General features: G+C 57.3%; 5 protein-coding genes across 5 annotated transcripts; 2 read left to right on the top strand and 3 right to left on the bottom strand.

The window, feature by feature from the left end:
* Window positions 1–1,547: 1,547 nt before the first annotated feature.
* Window positions 1,548–2,174, top strand: E0L32_011290 (uncharacterized protein; the record flags this gene model as incomplete). The annotated part of the gene is made up of 1 exon (XM_031134003.1): window positions 1,548–2,174. One exon carries the CDS (start codon window positions 1,548–1,550, stop codon window positions 2,172–2,174), a length of 627 nt encoding a protein of 208 aa, XP_031000757.1.
* Window positions 2,175–3,283: 1,109 nt separating this feature from the next.
* On the bottom strand, window positions 3,284–3,738 carry E0L32_011289 (uncharacterized protein; the record flags this gene model as incomplete). Its single annotated transcript, XM_031134002.1, has 2 exons — window positions 3,284–3,664; window positions 3,724–3,738. The coding sequence occupies 2 exons, from the start codon at window positions 3,736–3,738 to the stop codon at window positions 3,284–3,286; spliced, it is 396 nt and encodes a 131-aa protein (XP_031000756.1).
* A 1,329-nt stretch (window positions 3,739–5,067) lies between these two features.
* Window positions 5,068–7,702, top strand: E0L32_011288 (uncharacterized protein; the record flags this gene model as incomplete). The annotated part of the gene is made up of 2 exons (XM_031134001.1): window positions 5,068–5,181; window positions 5,246–7,702. 2 exons carry the CDS (start codon window positions 5,068–5,070, stop codon window positions 7,700–7,702), a joined length of 2,571 nt encoding a protein of 856 aa, XP_031000755.1.
* A 925-nt stretch (window positions 7,703–8,627) lies between these two features.
* Window positions 8,628–10,135, bottom strand: E0L32_011287 (uncharacterized protein; the record flags this gene model as incomplete). The annotated part of the gene is made up of 2 exons (XM_031134000.1): window positions 8,628–9,950; window positions 10,055–10,135. 2 exons carry the CDS (start codon window positions 10,133–10,135, stop codon window positions 8,628–8,630), a joined length of 1,404 nt encoding a protein of 467 aa, XP_031000754.1.
* A 4,453-nt stretch (window positions 10,136–14,588) lies between these two features.
* E0L32_011286 (uncharacterized protein) lies at window positions 14,589–15,503 on the bottom strand (the record flags this gene model as incomplete). The annotated part of the gene is made up of 1 exon (XM_031133999.1): window positions 14,589–15,503. One exon carries the CDS (start codon window positions 15,501–15,503, stop codon window positions 14,589–14,591), a length of 915 nt encoding a protein of 304 aa, XP_031000753.1.
* Between the last annotated feature and the right edge of the window lie 503 nt (window positions 15,504–16,006).

The following is a 16,006-nucleotide window of genomic DNA, read 5'->3' as shown; positions in this document are numbered from 1 at the left end:
TTTCGGTCCTAGTCGCGAACTCGTTGAGCGGGGAACCAATTGCAGAGAGCTCCAATGCTGCTGCACTCCAGTTGGTGTGGGAGGGCAGAGGCGGGGGGCATCGTAGGGGAGAGGGGAAATCAATCACAGGGCACTTCAGAGGGTGGGGTCGGCGAGATGCTAGCGCCTGCCGTACAGTTAGTGCTGTCTGGTAGTGGAGGGTGGGCCGCAGCTAACTGGATTGCAGATAGCTGCAGGTGGGCAGCGATCAACGATGAACAGTCGAGACCACAGCAAAGGGGTTTCCCACTATGGGAAACAGAAATTGACACCGAGACTTGGAAGCGAGTTTCTCGATCCGTTGGGGGGTGGCATGGAGGGTCAAGTGACGGAAAGCAGTGGGGAGTAATCTAATCCATCGTGCATCACGGGGGAGCTGTCGGGAGCGGAGTGGAGGGTAGCAGTAGCTCCCGAATCGCACATATGCTGCGGGGGTTTCAGATCACAATTCCCAAGATTCCAAGCGGGCGAGTAGCATGACGTGACAGGCCAGTGGGTGTGTGCCTGAACATTGAACCGGGTAAGGCAAAACACAAGAGCCAGTCGGCAAGTGAACTTGGGTTTCTGGTCAAGCAAAGCAGGCTTCTTGTCCGGGCTGAGTGCCTTGAACTGGAAGTAGAGCATGGTTTGTAGATACGAGGAAAGCTGACAAAGCTGACAAAGGCGACAGAGGCTCCCGAGGCCGACCTTTGTCTTCCGTGTTTGCGCACCGTAAGCAGTGTGCTCTGAGGCTGGCTGAGAAGGAAGCCCTTGAGTGGGCACCTGTTTCAAAAGCCACCCTCTGGAAAGCAACCAATAGACGTGGGAAGTACCTAGGTAATAAGCAAAGCTCTTGTTGAGCTGCTGGCCAGTGATATGCGATACCTGAAGAGACACAGAGACAACGGCGAGTCGGGCTGACCGACAACGACGGATGTCCAGCCTGACTAAGAGTCCATTTCTATTGTTGGGCACCTGTCTGCTACCAACCTCCCTTCCTACCTACCTACCTAGGTATTGTTCTTTGGCCATCGGACGAAGAGGTATTTAGGCACCCGGACAACTCATGCCCAAGGCCCAGTCTGCAAACAGCGTTGAGTCAGGCTACCTATCTACATTATCTATTGTACGTGTAGGGTGCCCTTCTTTCTTCTTTGCCTCCATTGTTCGCCTGCGAAACTAGAGGAGCCAATCAACGACAAAGAAGCCACCACATTCGGCCCCACCCACCACCACCTCAAGTACCACTGTACCAGTCGCCTCTCGACCCGCTACCTTAGTCTTCTGCCTCCGCGACTCGACAACTTTTTCGTTCAACGCAAACCGCCATCTGAACGACGCGCATCCGCTTCAAACACTTCTTCTCCTCCTCATCGTCAACATCGTTCTCGCGATCGGTTTCTGAAGAAGAAGCTCCCTGCATTCAAAAGCGCAGACTTGGCGAATCCCAACATCTTGCCACTCTCACATCACCTCACCTTGATCATCACTTTGAGCCATCATTCAACTCACTCCCCCCTACAATCGCAATGGCTTCTCCCCAGTCCACCACCTCGCACGACGACAACCGCGTCAACTCCAAGAAGAACCTCGAGCAGATCACCTTCCGCTTCTGCTCCGAGTGCTCCAACATGCTCTACCCCAAGGAGGACGAGGACTCGCACAAGCTGCAGTTCACCTGCCGCACCTGCCAGTACACCGAGGAGGCCACCTCGACATGCGTCTTCCGCAACGTCCTCAACAACGCCGCCGGCGAGACGGCTGGCGTCACTCAGGATGTCGGATCTGACCCTACGGTTGGTATCCCCTCTCCCTTCTCTCCTACCACTGCTGCCTCCTGCAATATCCTCCTCTGCATGGTCTGCAGTTGTGAAATCAAGTGCAGCGTCTGTGGGGAGCACAACGCTGTCCAAGTGGCCCGACCGAGCGATCTCGAGAGCATGACCACGGCCACCACCGCCGCCGAAGACGACGACATCGAGGATCTCTTCGATTACCCCGACCTCGACGACCTCAGCTTCGACCTCAGCTACGATCTTAGCTACGATCCCTGCTATGACCTCAGCATGGCCGACCAATATGAGTTCGAGTACGAGATGGAGAAGGGCAACAGAGACGAAGACATCCAGCCCGACGCTGATGTCGTCATGGTTTAGACCATGCCTTCTGCAGCACATCGATCTCTGTCGCGGGCGCGACAGATCGATCCACTCCGACGACCGAATTTGTCGACGACTCTCACGAGATATGCCGCATTGTATCACACTCAGCGACAGGTATCACTGTGGCGGGACTGCGTTGGAAGAGGGGAATGAATGCCTTGTGTTTTTTACGCAATCGCTGCATCTTCATCACCAGAACCTGCCGCTGACACTGTCTTTCCTCAACTCTTAGCTTCCTCGATCCAACAAGACCTGTCCGGTCTGCCAGCACGAGGAGGCTGTCTTTTTCCAGTCGCAGCAGCGAAGTGCCGAAACCGGAATGGTATGTGGCTTTTTGTGCCTGCACTTGATCCCGACTTCCTTCTTCCATTAGTCACTGACCGCGTTCCCAGAAACTGTTTTACGTGTGCTGCGAATGTGGTCACATCTTCCAGTAGACTGTTCCGCTTCTTGATTTCTGGTGATATAGAACGGACTAGAGACTCAGGTTCTTTTGCATGGCATGGCGTTGGAGGAACTGGTTTGCTTTTGCTTTTTGATTTCAATTTTTATTTTATTTTTGGACGCGCCTTTCCCATGTTAGGCGGCGACTCTCGACAGCACGAGGATTGTGCTTGGAGATACCACGTGGCAGACGGCTACATACTTCATTCTCATTAGGACAAGGAAAACCATTTCACATTAAACGGCATGCTCGTTTTGCCGCAAAAATCTTGTTCCCAGTTTGACTTTTGCGATGATTATGGATGAACAAGAAAATATGGAGATTTTGTATGTCATGGCGGCTGCGCCTTGTATGTTGATAAATACGGCTGCATCCTCGTTCTACAACTCCGACGCCATTCGTGATGCTTTCGGCCCAGCGTAGTGGCCTAGTATGATACATGATATGTCAGGCTTGATGTTATACACGGCCATCCGCCTCCCTACCAGACGACGGACCCCTTTCCTGCATTGTGATGGTTCTTCTTCCGCTGCTTTGGCCTTGTCTGTGCGTGCTCCTCACCACCTCCCAGTTGGTTTCAACGTTTCATTTCTCTCGTCCTGCAACCTGTCCTCAACCATTCCTCGTTGTCATCACCGCCGTCATCGCCGGTCCTCGGTTACGCGTGCATGGGCGCCATGCTGAGAATCTTGCTCCACTTCTTCCTCCTCAGCTCGGCGCCGACGACGCCGTTGACGCGGGAGCCGACGGGGTCACCGGCCTTGTTGATGAGCACGCAGGCGTTGTCGTCGAAGCGCACGACGCTGCCGTCGGGCCGCTGGACCTTGTACTTTGTGCGCACGACGACGGCGTGCCGGATGTCCCCCCGCTTGACCTTGTTGCCGGCCGACATGCCCGCCATGCCCTCGGCGAGGGCGCCGCGCTGCTTCTGCACGACGACGACGATGCGGTCGCCGATGGAGGCGTGGCGCTTCTGGCCGACGATCATGGCGCACTCGACGATGGCGGCGCCCGAGTTGTCGATGCAGTTGAGCATGGACTGGACACAGGCTTTGGTTAGCTCGGGAGGAATGACGAGGAAGAGGAGTTGAGGTGTACCTTTAATTGAATCATCTTGGCTGTGTGGCTCTGGCCAGTCCAAGTCTTCTTCGTCGTCTCCCTCTCGTCGATCGCTGGCCTGATATCAATCAATCAATCGTCGCCAATGCGAAAAAGCTATGTCGGCCCTGGCGTGTCGTTCCAAAATTCCCAGAGATGGCCCGTGCTTTCGAGGTCTGGCTTATGTCAGCCTTCTTTGGTCCATTGGTCTCCCAGCCAATGGAGAGCGAATTGGGTCCCGGTCGCGCCAAGCCAGGAACGGACATGGAGCCCTGGCCTGGAAGGCCAGCTCGGAAGCTTTCACAGCGCATTGGGCGGCGTGCCAGCAGCTGAATCTCAGGGCGCCGTCGCCTAGCCACCCTATTTTCCAGGGGGTTCCAGCGAGAGGGAATGTCAATATGCAGGTCGGAGGAGGCGGGTCCCACCGTGTAATGTGTGTGCTTTGTATGATGATTGATCCTCTCCATCTCTCGTTCTCTCTCTCTCATTTGCTCCTCCTCCGGTTCCCCATCGCTTGGCTGGCTCTCGAGGTGAAGAAAGCACGCCCAGCTGCATCGAGGAATGGGACGAGAGGACGGAAACTCGCGCGCGCAACTCCTCCATTCCTCGACGACTCCTCACTCTTCCTCACCCTGCCTTCGATTGCCTTGTGAGGAGCACTCTCCCGAGCCTCGTGGCTACGCTACTACCTAGACCCTATTGTCACTAATCAATCTATTGTTTCCCGACCCATCCATTCATTCAGTCAATTGTTCATTCATCCAGGGCCTCATGTTGCCTCTCTTCTCAAACCATCGACTTGCATTCCCACCATATTTTATCTCTCACAAGCATCTACCGTGATATTCTTACTTTCGCATCTCACCTTTTCGAGCTTGAGGCATATTGCTTTCATCAAGTCCATCAGCTCTCACTGTTGCAGATCCCTGCAAATGACGACAGCAACCGCCCAGCCGACGAACGAGAGCTAAGGAAAACCGCGCCGCTCTCCCTCGCTTTCACTCCTCCCCTTTCCCCAGCTTCCTCCCGCTTCTTCTTTGACCGACAACTCGAGGGGCTGAGCCCGGTCAGCACAGCGCAGCGCAAGGCAACGCTACCCACCTTCTTTTTTCAAACGCAATCCGTCAAAGGCCAGACTGGTGCATACGAGGCAGGGGTGGTCGTGTGTGTGTGCCTGTCTGCCACGAGTATCCCATCCGCTCCTGTTCTGGCTGTGTCTCACTCCCTGTTGACTACCCGAACTCTTGCTCTACTCGCACTTCTTGGCTTGCGCATCTGGCAGAACCGAATCGACGCCAATGACCTAGAGCTGGTGATCCTGTTTTTGTGCATAGCCTGGTCGCAATGGCGCCGCCGACAAAGCTGCAGCGCGCGCAGCAGTCTGCCAAGAAGCAGCCGCTGACGTTGGCGCAATTGGCTTCCTACGACGACATCTTGACCGATGCGCTGGTCGACCACGTAAGCCGCAAAGAGAGACCTCGAGTTAGCAGCGCGCAAAGTGTCGTACTAACAATCCGAGCAGGTTTACTACTGGACCACGATCCCCAAGAACCGACCGTCATACCACCCGTCACGAGGAGTCAGGGAGGAAGAGATCACCAAGCTCATCCAAAAACACCTCATACTCGAGCCCGACGTCAAGGTCGCCGAGGAAAAGCTGCTGGCCACCGACGGCCTTCGCAAGTTTTGCAATGCGCTCAAGACGGACAAGGAGAAAGACGACTTCCGCCGCCACATGCGCCGCTACATGAACCTCTACCTGCCCGACTGCCCCTTCGAGGTCTCGTCCACGAACCGCTACACCATCTTCACCCACGAGGCCAGCATCACCGCCCGCCGCTTCATCAAGCGCAACGAGACCATCAAGTACCTGTGTGGCATCCAGGTCGTCATCACTCCGGAGGAGGAGAAGGAGATCTCGCGCCGCAAGAAGGACTTTAGCATCGTCGTCAGCTCCCGCAGCAAGAGCACCAGCCTGTTTATGGGCCCCGCGCGCTTCGCGAACCATGACTGTGGCGCCAATGCCAAACTTATGACGTCTGGCACGGCCGGCATGGACATCGTGGCCACGAGGGATATCGCCGTCGGCGAGGAGATTACGGTGACCTACGGCGAGAGCTACTTTGGCGAGGACAACTGCGAGTGCCTGTGCCAGACGTGCGAGGGCAACCTCGCCAACGGGTGGGCACCGGAGGATGGGCAGACGGTCGTCAAGCGGAGTATTGAAGAGGATGCGGCAGCTGCCCAGGGTTATTCGCTCAGGCGACGGAGGACATGCGACAGCGCCAGCGCCAGCCGATTTCTATCAGATACACCCTCGGTCACTCCAGATATCCGGCCGAGGATACGCAAGACCCGTATCAAGGACGAGGGCCAGCCGTCTGCTGCAGACTCACCCGCCCCAGGGGTGCGCGGCGGGCTGCTCTGGAAGCGTAAGCGAGGACTGGATACCCCGGCCACGCCTCCTGTCACGCCTGCCAAGAGGCAGAAGACGACACAGTACGAAGTTGAGCCGATAACTCTCCCCTCCAACTCGCGTGGTAGCTCGGCCGATAGTCTCGGTCGCACCACCTCGACGACCGGATCTACGACGGGCGAAGCTGCTCTCACAGATGCCACTACGCCCGAACAGGAGACGCCGAAACCCGTCATCCATTCGCCGAAGCCGACACCCATTAAGCGAGAGATTCAGGTGCTCAAGCAAGAAACCGAGGCGGGAGCGGCGACGGTCTCGTCCGGCGGTGACGGGCTGCCGAGCCCACGACCGCGGCGGAGGACGATGCTGAGCATATCAGATCTTCTCCTGCCGTCGGACTCGCCGCCAATCAAGGCTATTCCGTCACCACAGGGCGTGAAGGTACCCGCCATCCCTCTGCTGACACCCTCGTCCTCCATGGTCGAGTCAGTCGAGGCGACAGGTAGTGCAGCGGACGCCACCCCAGTGGAACCAGTACGGCGTGGCCGTGGACGTCCCAGGAAACACCCCATCGCCCCGGCGAACAACCCCGATTCTCAGTCTACATCCACCAAGAAGCCTCACGAAATACACCAGACGATCCATGACGAGGAGCACAACGAAGATGACGACGAGCAGGACCCCTCGTCGCCCGACGGCAAGGCCAAGAAGCGCCGCGTGCCGGGCGACTACACGCTGACGCACGTGCTGCTCTCGGAGCCCGAGTCGGCGTGGATCTACTGCATGATCTGCAACTCGGCCTTTGTGCAGCAGAACGCCTACTACACGCGGTCGTCGTGCCCGCGGTGCGAGCGCCACTCGAAGCTGTACGGGTACATCTGGCCGAAGCGGGAGCCCGAGGGCAAGCACGACCGGGAGGAGCGGGTGCTGGACCACCGCACGATCCACCGGTTCCTGGACCGCAGGAACGAGCTGAAAGTGCGGGGCAGGCAGATTCCGGCGGATCTGGAGGACAAGGACGAGGAGGGCCCGGAGGAGGTGGAGCGCGGGGTGGTTATGAAGCGGGAGGTCAGGGTCACGAAGACGACGAAGACGACGATGACGACGACGACGACGACAGCTGCGAGAAAGATGGCTACGGCGAAGGGGGCCAGGGCTGCGGCGGCGAAGAAAACTACTGTGAGGGTTGCCACCAAGACCAAAGCGAGCAGTGCCACCACCGCCAGGAGCAGGGCCGCCGCGCTGCGCAAGACGCAGTCCATGCCGGCGATGAAGCAGACCGTCATCGCGACGACGGTGTTGAAGCGCGGGCGGGGCCGGCCGCCCAAGAAGCGCAAGAGGGAGGACGAGTACGAGGTGCCCGACGACAGCAGTGAGGAACAGCAAGAGCTTGCTGCCGAGTCTGACGAGGAGGAGGACGAGGACGACTCGGACGAAGAAGAGGAGTCCGAAGGGGACGAGTACAAGCCCCGGAATACTGCTGCCGCCGGCGGTGAGGACAGCAGCCCGCGGCGGAGCGGTCGGGCGCGGAGGGCGAGCGCCAAGGTCGCGAGGGCGTTTTAGGGGAGTGTAACAGTACTTGCTGGCGTTTACCTCGTTCCGCTTGCTCTTTTCTTACCTTTCTTGAGTTGACGATATCTCGTCATCGTCGGGAGGGGGGAGGCTTTTTTTTTTTTTTGCAACTACATATCTTGCGTCGGTGTTCTGGATGTGAGCGAGGGGGGGGGTTGGTTATTTCTCAACGACGAGAGTCTTTGTCTTACTTTGTCGTTGGTTTTTTCATATAAGATGCATGATGGATGGACGAGGATGCGAAGCGGGATTCTTGGTCATCTTGATCTCGATGTCTATATAACAGGAACCCGCGACATTGCCCTTAGATGATACCTTAGGTAGTAGCATCGTGTTTTGATCCAAGAGCAAGCACGACGCTCGCAAAAGAATTGAAGCGAAAAGCAGGAGCATCAACTGCCGCACCAAAAACTCAACATCAGGCCTCGAGTGCTCCTCTTACCGCAATACTGGGATTAATATTGAAAAAGTTTTCCCACGTTTCTATGCATTACAAAACTACTAAATGAAGACCTTACAACAAAAAAAGACCTGGGGTGGTGAATCATGATTCGGTCACATTATAAACAAGTACTAATTTCATGTGCCTTTTCTTTCTCTCCTTTCTTGCCCTCCCATATCAGGGGGGGGAGAAGGCGGCACTGTGGTATCATGATGACAGCGATGGTGTACGATGCGCCGGAAAAACAATGCGAGCCAGAAGTATGCGAGTATGTTGTGTGTGTGTGTGTGTGTGGATGTGTGGTGGTTGTTCGAGTCTCCCACCAAAAGCAGTGCCCTCGAGTCGAGGCCGAAACGACGATGACAGAGCACCACCGCATGTTAGGTGTTCCCCGCACCCATACACCAGCGCGAATCCTCCCTGCCAAACACACCCACACACACACATCTTCCTTCTTCCTCTCTCCTTCTTGCACTACCTCCTCAACCCGACCGTCGGCACGGGCTTCTCGAGCCGCAGCGCCCACAGCAGGTAGTCCTCGACGGGCAGGAAGACCAGCAGCACGCGGTTGCAGACGTAGGCCATGGCGACGATGAGGGCGGCGACGGCGGCGTCGGCAAAGTAGTGGTTGCCCGTGGCCACGATGGCCAGCAGGATCAGGCTCGGGTACGAGAGGCCGAAGAAGAGGAAGAAGAGGCGCGAGCGGAAGGAGCGCTTGCGCTCGACGCCCGTCCTCGGCGCGGGCGTCGCGAGCGCCGCCGCCGACTCCGAGTGGTAGCAATAGTCGTCGTCGAGCTTGAGCGCGCTCTCCTCGAGGTCGTCCCTCGCGCCGCCGATCATCAGCCGGCCGCCCTTGTTGAGCACGCCGCGCAGGAAGCCCGACTCGTAGACGAAGACGCAGCCGATGCAGAATGCGTAGCCAAAGTGCATGCTCGGCATGGCGGCCAGCTTGTTGACGTACTGGCCCGACATCCAGACGCTCTGGGCGTCCTCGGCGTTGACCGTGTCGACGAAGCCGAACTCGCTGGGCAGGAAGCGCGGCGGCATGCAGGGGTAGCCGAGGAAGATCAGAAAGGCAAACATGTTGACGAGGGACATGGTGCGGCGGACGGTGCAGAAGCGCACGTGCGAGGGCGCGAACCAGTAGTAGAAGGCGATGAAGCCGACGGTGCCGGGGATGTGGATCAGGGCGTAGACGCGGTTGAGCACGGTGAGCCCCACGCCGCGCCAGTCGGCGGCGTCGGCGCCGGCGAGGAACCACTGCTGGATGCGCCACTCGGCCCAGCGGCGCGTGCCCTGCAGGCCGCCGGCGCCGAGGGCGACGGCCTCGAGCTCGAGGATGGCGATGGCGTGGTCCTGCGCCACGTCCCAGAGGCCCTTGGTGCCGCCCCACCAGACGCGCGACAGCACGGCCGTCAGCTGGTAGAAGAAGTAGGTGACGACCCAGTAGAACATCTCGACGAGGAAGGGGAACTTTTGCAGGACGCGGCTGTGGTAGTGGCCCGCGAAGCGCGACGAGTTGGGCGTGCGGATGGTCCAGAGGCCGAGCAGGCGGCGCGTCTTGGGCGGGTGGGAGGAGGAGGAGGCGAGGTTGTTGCGCAGGCTGGCGCGCAGCAGGGACAGCTCCGAGTCGCCCGAGGCCAGCGAGGTCGAGGAGCGCGGCGAGTCGAAGGGGCTGGCGGAGGAGGGGGGCGCGCGCGAGTAGGCGGGCCGCTTGGTGTAGGGCTCGCCGCTGAAGATGGAGTAGTTTCTCCGGCGGGTGGCCAGCATGGCCGTGAGGAGGATGCCGACGATGCCCTGCGTTTGGGAGGAAGAGGGAAGAAGAAGGTCAGCGTGTATGCTCAGGTCGTGATGTATGCATGTGAGAGCTGTAGAGGGCACCGAGTAGATCAACTACGTACCACGGGCTCGACCCATTCGGGCATCTTCCAGACATGGCCGCTCTGCCATTCAGGCGCTGACTCCAGCCCCGCGGAGTCCATGTTGGTGTTGGCTGCGGAGGAGTCGAGTGGTGGTCGTCCCGGCTTTGCTTGGTTGAGGGAGGGTGCGAAGCTTGGTACGGCGGTGACGTCGAAAGAGAGGGTCGGGAGCTCGCAGGCAGGGAAAGAGGGCCAGCTCCAAGCTCCAAGCTCCAAGCTTCTGGCAGGTGAAGATGACAAGCAAGCAACCCGGGATTGACGACCTAAGGAAGCTTCGGAATTTTGCTGTACACTGCAGCTGGACGGCCTACCGTGGAACCAGGAAACCGCTTCGCTCGGTGCTATGTACGTCGGATCGACCAGTCCCAAGGTTCCGGCAGCGCTGGGCGGGGATGCAAGAGAGAGGGAGAGGAACGCCCGGTTTCTGGCTGCGTCGCGTGCTGCGCCCCAGGGTAAGGTTAAGGAGGGTAGGCTGGGTGGGCGGGCAGCTTAAGGGAGAGAAAAGAAAGAATCCGGGGAAGAGAGAATCATTTGTAAGTGTCGAGAAGGGAGAGACAGTCTTGGAAAGAGTGGAATGGTGGAATGGGGGAGAGAGAGAGCACAAGACGGACGGGACACAGACACAGGCAGGGCCTTGGGTGATGGGTAACTCTGCAAGGAGCATGCATGCATGTGGCTTGGGGAGTAGCATCTGGAAAAAGAAGCATATTTGATCAAGAAACAGCCAAGAAATTACAAGTGGACATCTTTTTGCGAGCAGGAAGCAAAGGCCCTTTTGCTGCTCCGCTCCCCGTCTCCAGATGCGCATCCATCATGCCCACACACAGCACATCGGGATCCATGCCACCACTTATTCCTACAAGTAGTACATGTCACTCACTCACTACTCGTACTTGTACACGCCATGGGTCCCGGGCTGGAATAGGCATAACTACCTAGGTACCTAGGTAATATTCTGTGTGCCGTTGGTCCCGCTGGTGGGTGGGACCTCGAAACAACAGGGACAGACATTTCACAATCCGTTCTCCTCTCATCGCCTCTCCTCTTTTTGCTGTTTCAAGTTCATCTGATCTGCGTGCGTGTACCTGCTTATGCGTACGTGTGTTCGCTGTGTAGCTACCTACCTAGGTACTGTATCAATGTTCGGCATATGTGCTTTACGTACTTAAGCCCTGAACAGCCTGTCGTTCGCCCAAACTCAAAAACCGTCAAGGCTAACTATCGACCATCCATCACGAGCACCGGCGGCCGTGACATGACCTGATCCCTTTGTGCTTTAGCTCCGGCCCGGCAACAAGCCACGATGACTACCGCTTTCGCACCCAGATTGCGCCAGCAGAGGACGCTCTAACGGCGGCTGAGCTAGCAGGACCAGCCCAGTTCAGAAAGGCCAAACAACGGCGAGTCAATACAGCAACGCAAGATGGTGACGACATGCCAGAGGGTTCGTCCTCGGCACAAGCGCAGCAGCATTTTCAAACTTGATCTGGTTCTGCATTGGCGGCTCATCACGGTGCTAGACTGCTTTTTTGACTTGTTTCCTGGTGTTCCGGCGTCTCATAGAACAAACAGCTCTCGTCAACATGGCCATTCTGCTGCAATGCTGCCCAGGCTGAGAAGCACAAGTATAGCAGCTGCATCAGCCTGTACTTGCGCCTTGGACGCCCTGGAACAGAGCACTACAGGAAAACAGCGCCCAGGTCTGAAGCAAAACAACAGTCAATCCACGGATGCGGCAACCAATGCCAGGAGTGATTACGCGGCACAAAGGCTTGGCGTTGAGTTTTAAAGTGGGCAGTGTCCTCGCGATCAGCATCCCAATTCGGGGCTCGCTAATCGCTACCTAGGCCATATCCAAGAAGAAGCCCCACGCCGCCTCGGATGGACTTGGATGGGTGTGCCAGCCTTTTACTTGTAGTACCGCTCGGGGCAATTTCGATGTCGCGTGCTCCCTTTTCAGAGCAAGAGACTTGACCCCAATGCAAGTAGGCAATCGTAGCGACAAGCAGCACGATCACGTAAGATGTTTATTTCTACAGCAATGCTTGCCGTGAGGGACAGCCTGACAAGCACGCGACAGGCCCGCCTGATCAGGCATTTACTTGTATTTCATTTCTTGCCCACCCATGGATCAATCGCAGCTAACTCGACGGTGCAACGGAATGCCGAGACGGCTTTGGAGAAATGCGACACGCCGCTCCGCCGAGTAGCCAAGGCTGTGAGACTCGGCCAAGATTCTCAGCATCATCACCAAGCCCGCGCTGACCAGCCCGTCGAATGTCCTTTTTTAGAACGTCTCCCTTGTCAGTTCCTGTTCGACCGAGTTCTAGCAGTGCAATGTCATGCATGTCTGCATGTGCTGCACCAGAACAACACCGAGGCTCTCAGCTCCCGCGGCAGGCACCCAGATCCCCTCTGATGGTCCGACACCGTTGAAGTCGAATTAAAAATCTCTGGCATCAAAATTGACAACAGGCGGGCAGTCCGGAACTCGGCACCTGAGCCCCCTGCTAAACGTTTTCTGCCCAGCCAGCGCCCAGGGGGGCTGCGCGGGAGGATTGCGCCGCGGCGGGACTTTGCTTACAGGCCCCATCAGATGCGACCGAATCAGAATGGAACAACCCCCTGGCTCGGCGCGGTCACATTGCCCTCCTTCCAAGACTTTTCTAGAGTGCCCAGACGACCGCAAACCCCATTTGATGTGCTGAGGCCCGACTGGGACACTGCTAGGGGGGTTTTAATTACCCCCTAACAAGAGCCCTAAAGTTAACTCTGTTTAGCACCGGCGATCCGCCATCAATCGCTGGAGGACACTAACTAGCTGCCGCACCCTGCACAATGACGTAGCGGCGGGGCCTCCGATTTAGCCTCATGCTCGCATTCTCGTTCGTGAATAAGAACATTCTGGCGATATCTGATATCGAATCTATGCTTGCGAGAGTGTTTTCGAGGTTGGAGTGCACCACAAGAGTTCTCCTGAGAGGGAAAACACAATACGCGAGGTTTCGTATTCCAAGGGGTGCCACCAAAGGAGCAAGTCCCAGTGAGGTGAGTTCCTGTATGATCAGCTGTGCACTGCTCCCCATTCTGCGCCCGGGATTACGGTTCCGCTTTGCCAAGACTCAGCCAGCCCGCCCTTCTTGTCTCCCTTTCTGGCCCCAGCTGCAGAGCCCCCTTTTCAAGAAAACTTGTGGGTTGGGGGGGCTGCCAAGCCGAGGAAGCTGATGTCGGGTCGGAGAAGAATGAACAAGAAGTGCGTTCCGTCGGGATGCCGTATGGAGATCAACGCGATTGGTCTGGCGGTCGCCCATGGAGACTGTGCTTCTTACTCCGACAAATGGCTCCCACAAGTCGCTACAGACCGAAGGCATGTAACTCCGCGCGTGCGGCCCAGGATCGCCAGGGCAAGAAAGATCCTGAGCGCCTGGAGCACGCGACACGGCACGGCCGGTGGACGGGGCGAAAGGTTGTCTCGGCAAGTTTGAGTTTCCTTGAAACACTAGCCTAGCTGCGACTTTCGTTTCTGCAATCGTCTCTTAAGAGCTGCAGTTGCATGCCTCCATGATAACGTATTGTTCTGGTCAACTTTACCGCCAATGGACGGTCACCAGTCTACTGGTGACAAGGCCTGAAGGAACGAGGCCGTTTCGATGATCTCCATCTAGGTACAAGCTTTCAATCTCTCCACAACCCGATTCTCTCAGGCAACTTCCTGGTCCAGATGGAACTCGGACGCCAAGATCCGGACTTGGACAGGTGGATCTTGCTTGCTACCGTCGATGGAGACCCTGAATAGGCACCAGCATTCTGCTGGCTGTCGTTTGCCCTCAGTATATGCACATCGATTTAAACTACTCAAATATCCAGGCTATTTCCGGGCTGATATGCCAGTGTAGACTTGGCAAGTAGGATTGCTAGGATCAATGTTCCCTCTATTTTGCATGGTGTTTTGGTGTTGTGGTGTTATCGAGGTTGCCTAAATGCCAATGGACCAGGCAGAACTGGTTGCAAATGCTCTCAGCAGATAACGTCAGCAAATGGTTGCTTAACCTATTTGTCTTCTTCAGCAAAGTGATATGGCGGTGCCCAGTGGCAACCTAGACATAATCTAGGCTCTCGTCGACTTTCGCTCTTCCGAGTGAAATCACTATTCCCACGCGCCTTGGTCTGGACGTTGCCATCCTGTGAAAGTGTGTCAACTTGAGTCTCCCTTTTATTTTTGGATGGCTTTGCAATCCTTTACGCAATAATAACCTATCGTCCGCCGAGGCTGTTGTCAGGTCTGAGAGAGCACGATAGATCAATTGTCTTGGCCAAGGATGGAGAGATCAAGTGTATGCTTGCAAGAACGCTGGGTCACTTTGATCATCCGTTGAAACCTCGCATTATCATCAATCTGTATTTGCGTTATAACCACTCATAAACATTAAAATATCAGACGTAATTCGAATGACTGCATAGTCGTAAACACGTAACTTTCCCAGATCTCGCTCATAGCGTAAACACAGCTTACCCATTACTCCCCCAGCTTGCCAAGCAGCATATCCAGAATCTCGTCCAGATGGTTCAGAGCCACGCTGAGATGACCCTCGTCCTCATACCTGTGGTACTCGACGTTCTTGAGCACCTCGACCGCCTTGTCCGCCATCCCGATCGGGACATTGACGTCCTTGCCGCCGTGCCACAGCGCCAGCCTCCCGTCGACGGGCACGTCCTCCAGCGCAAAGTCCCACGGCCGCGCAAACAGGCCGCCCTCGCAGCCGACGCCGGCGCTGCCGTGCTTGACGCACTCGCGCGTGCTCCGGGCGAGCGCCTTGAACAGCTTCCCGCCGTTGCCAAAGATGGCCTCGCGGTCGACCTCGGGCCAGGACTTGAACCCGCCGGCGATCATCTCGTCGGAGCGCGCCTCGCCGTTCTTGAGGTCGGCCGCGGAGCTGATGCCCAGGCCGAGCAGCCAGCCGACGGTGCCGGGGATCCAGCGGTTGAGGTTGTGGTAGGCGCGCAGGTGGGTCGCCATGCCGGCCGTGCCGAACGCCAGGGGCCACATGCCCGACACGACGGCGACGGCGCGCAGGCGGTCGGCGGGCAGGGCGCGCAGGCAGGCCAGCGCGTAAGGGCCGCCGCCCGAGATGCCCAGGACGGCGAACTGCTGCACGCCGAGGTGGTCGGCCAGGTGGAGCACGTCGGATGCGAAAGAGGAGAGCGTGCGGTCGGGCTGGGCGGTGGAGTCGCCGAAGCCGGGCCGCGTCACGCCGACCAGGACCGCGCCGCACTTGGATGCGGCGTCGTGCACGGGGGCGCCTTCGCTGTGGGTGCCGGGGGAGCCGTGGAAGTAGAACAGGACCGGCTTTCCCGGGGTGAGCTCGGCGCCGTAGGTGGTGTAGCCGAGCTTGCGCCCGTCTGGGAGCTCGAAGGTTGGATCTTCCGCCATTGGGTCCCTAGTAGGACGCGACGCCAACACAGCTTCTGCGCTTCTTTGGGTCTTTGAACAGAAATAGCGATCTCAATTGAGATGGCACGGTAGCCCAAGAATGATGGTTCTGTCTCGGGAGATAGTCGTTGAGTGCATGATATTATGGTCAGATGCGGGGCTGGCGGACGGTTGCCTGTTCAATTGCATGGCAGCAAGCAGAAACGTGACAAGGATGCTCAATTGGCTAGGGAAGAATGGGCAGCACCATTCTGACAAACAAAGCAAGATGCAGTCACAGGTGTTTTCTGCTGATGGCAGCAGTTCTGGTGAATTGTAATTCGTGACAGTCTGGATGGAGATTCACTACACCGTACATACCTACCAACATTGCCTATCTGGGCATATATATAGTTACACAGAGCGAACAGAAAGAAAAAAAGTCGACACCTGGCGCATCAGGCATCCACACAGCTACCCCTGTCCGTCCCAGCCTCCACACTTTTGAGCTCCTGCAAATCGTC

The sequence above is a fragment of the Thyridium curvatum genome, assembly GCF_004353045.1.
Source record: "Thyridium curvatum strain D216 chromosome Unknown NODE_102_length_128654_cov_80.091529, whole genome shotgun sequence".
In the NCBI taxonomy this organism is placed as follows: domain Eukaryota; kingdom Fungi; phylum Ascomycota; class Sordariomycetes; order Thyridiales; family Thyridiaceae; genus Thyridium; species Thyridium curvatum.
The sequence above is the reverse complement of the archived record's forward strand: the minus strand, read 5'-3'. Positions and strand labels throughout refer to the sequence as shown.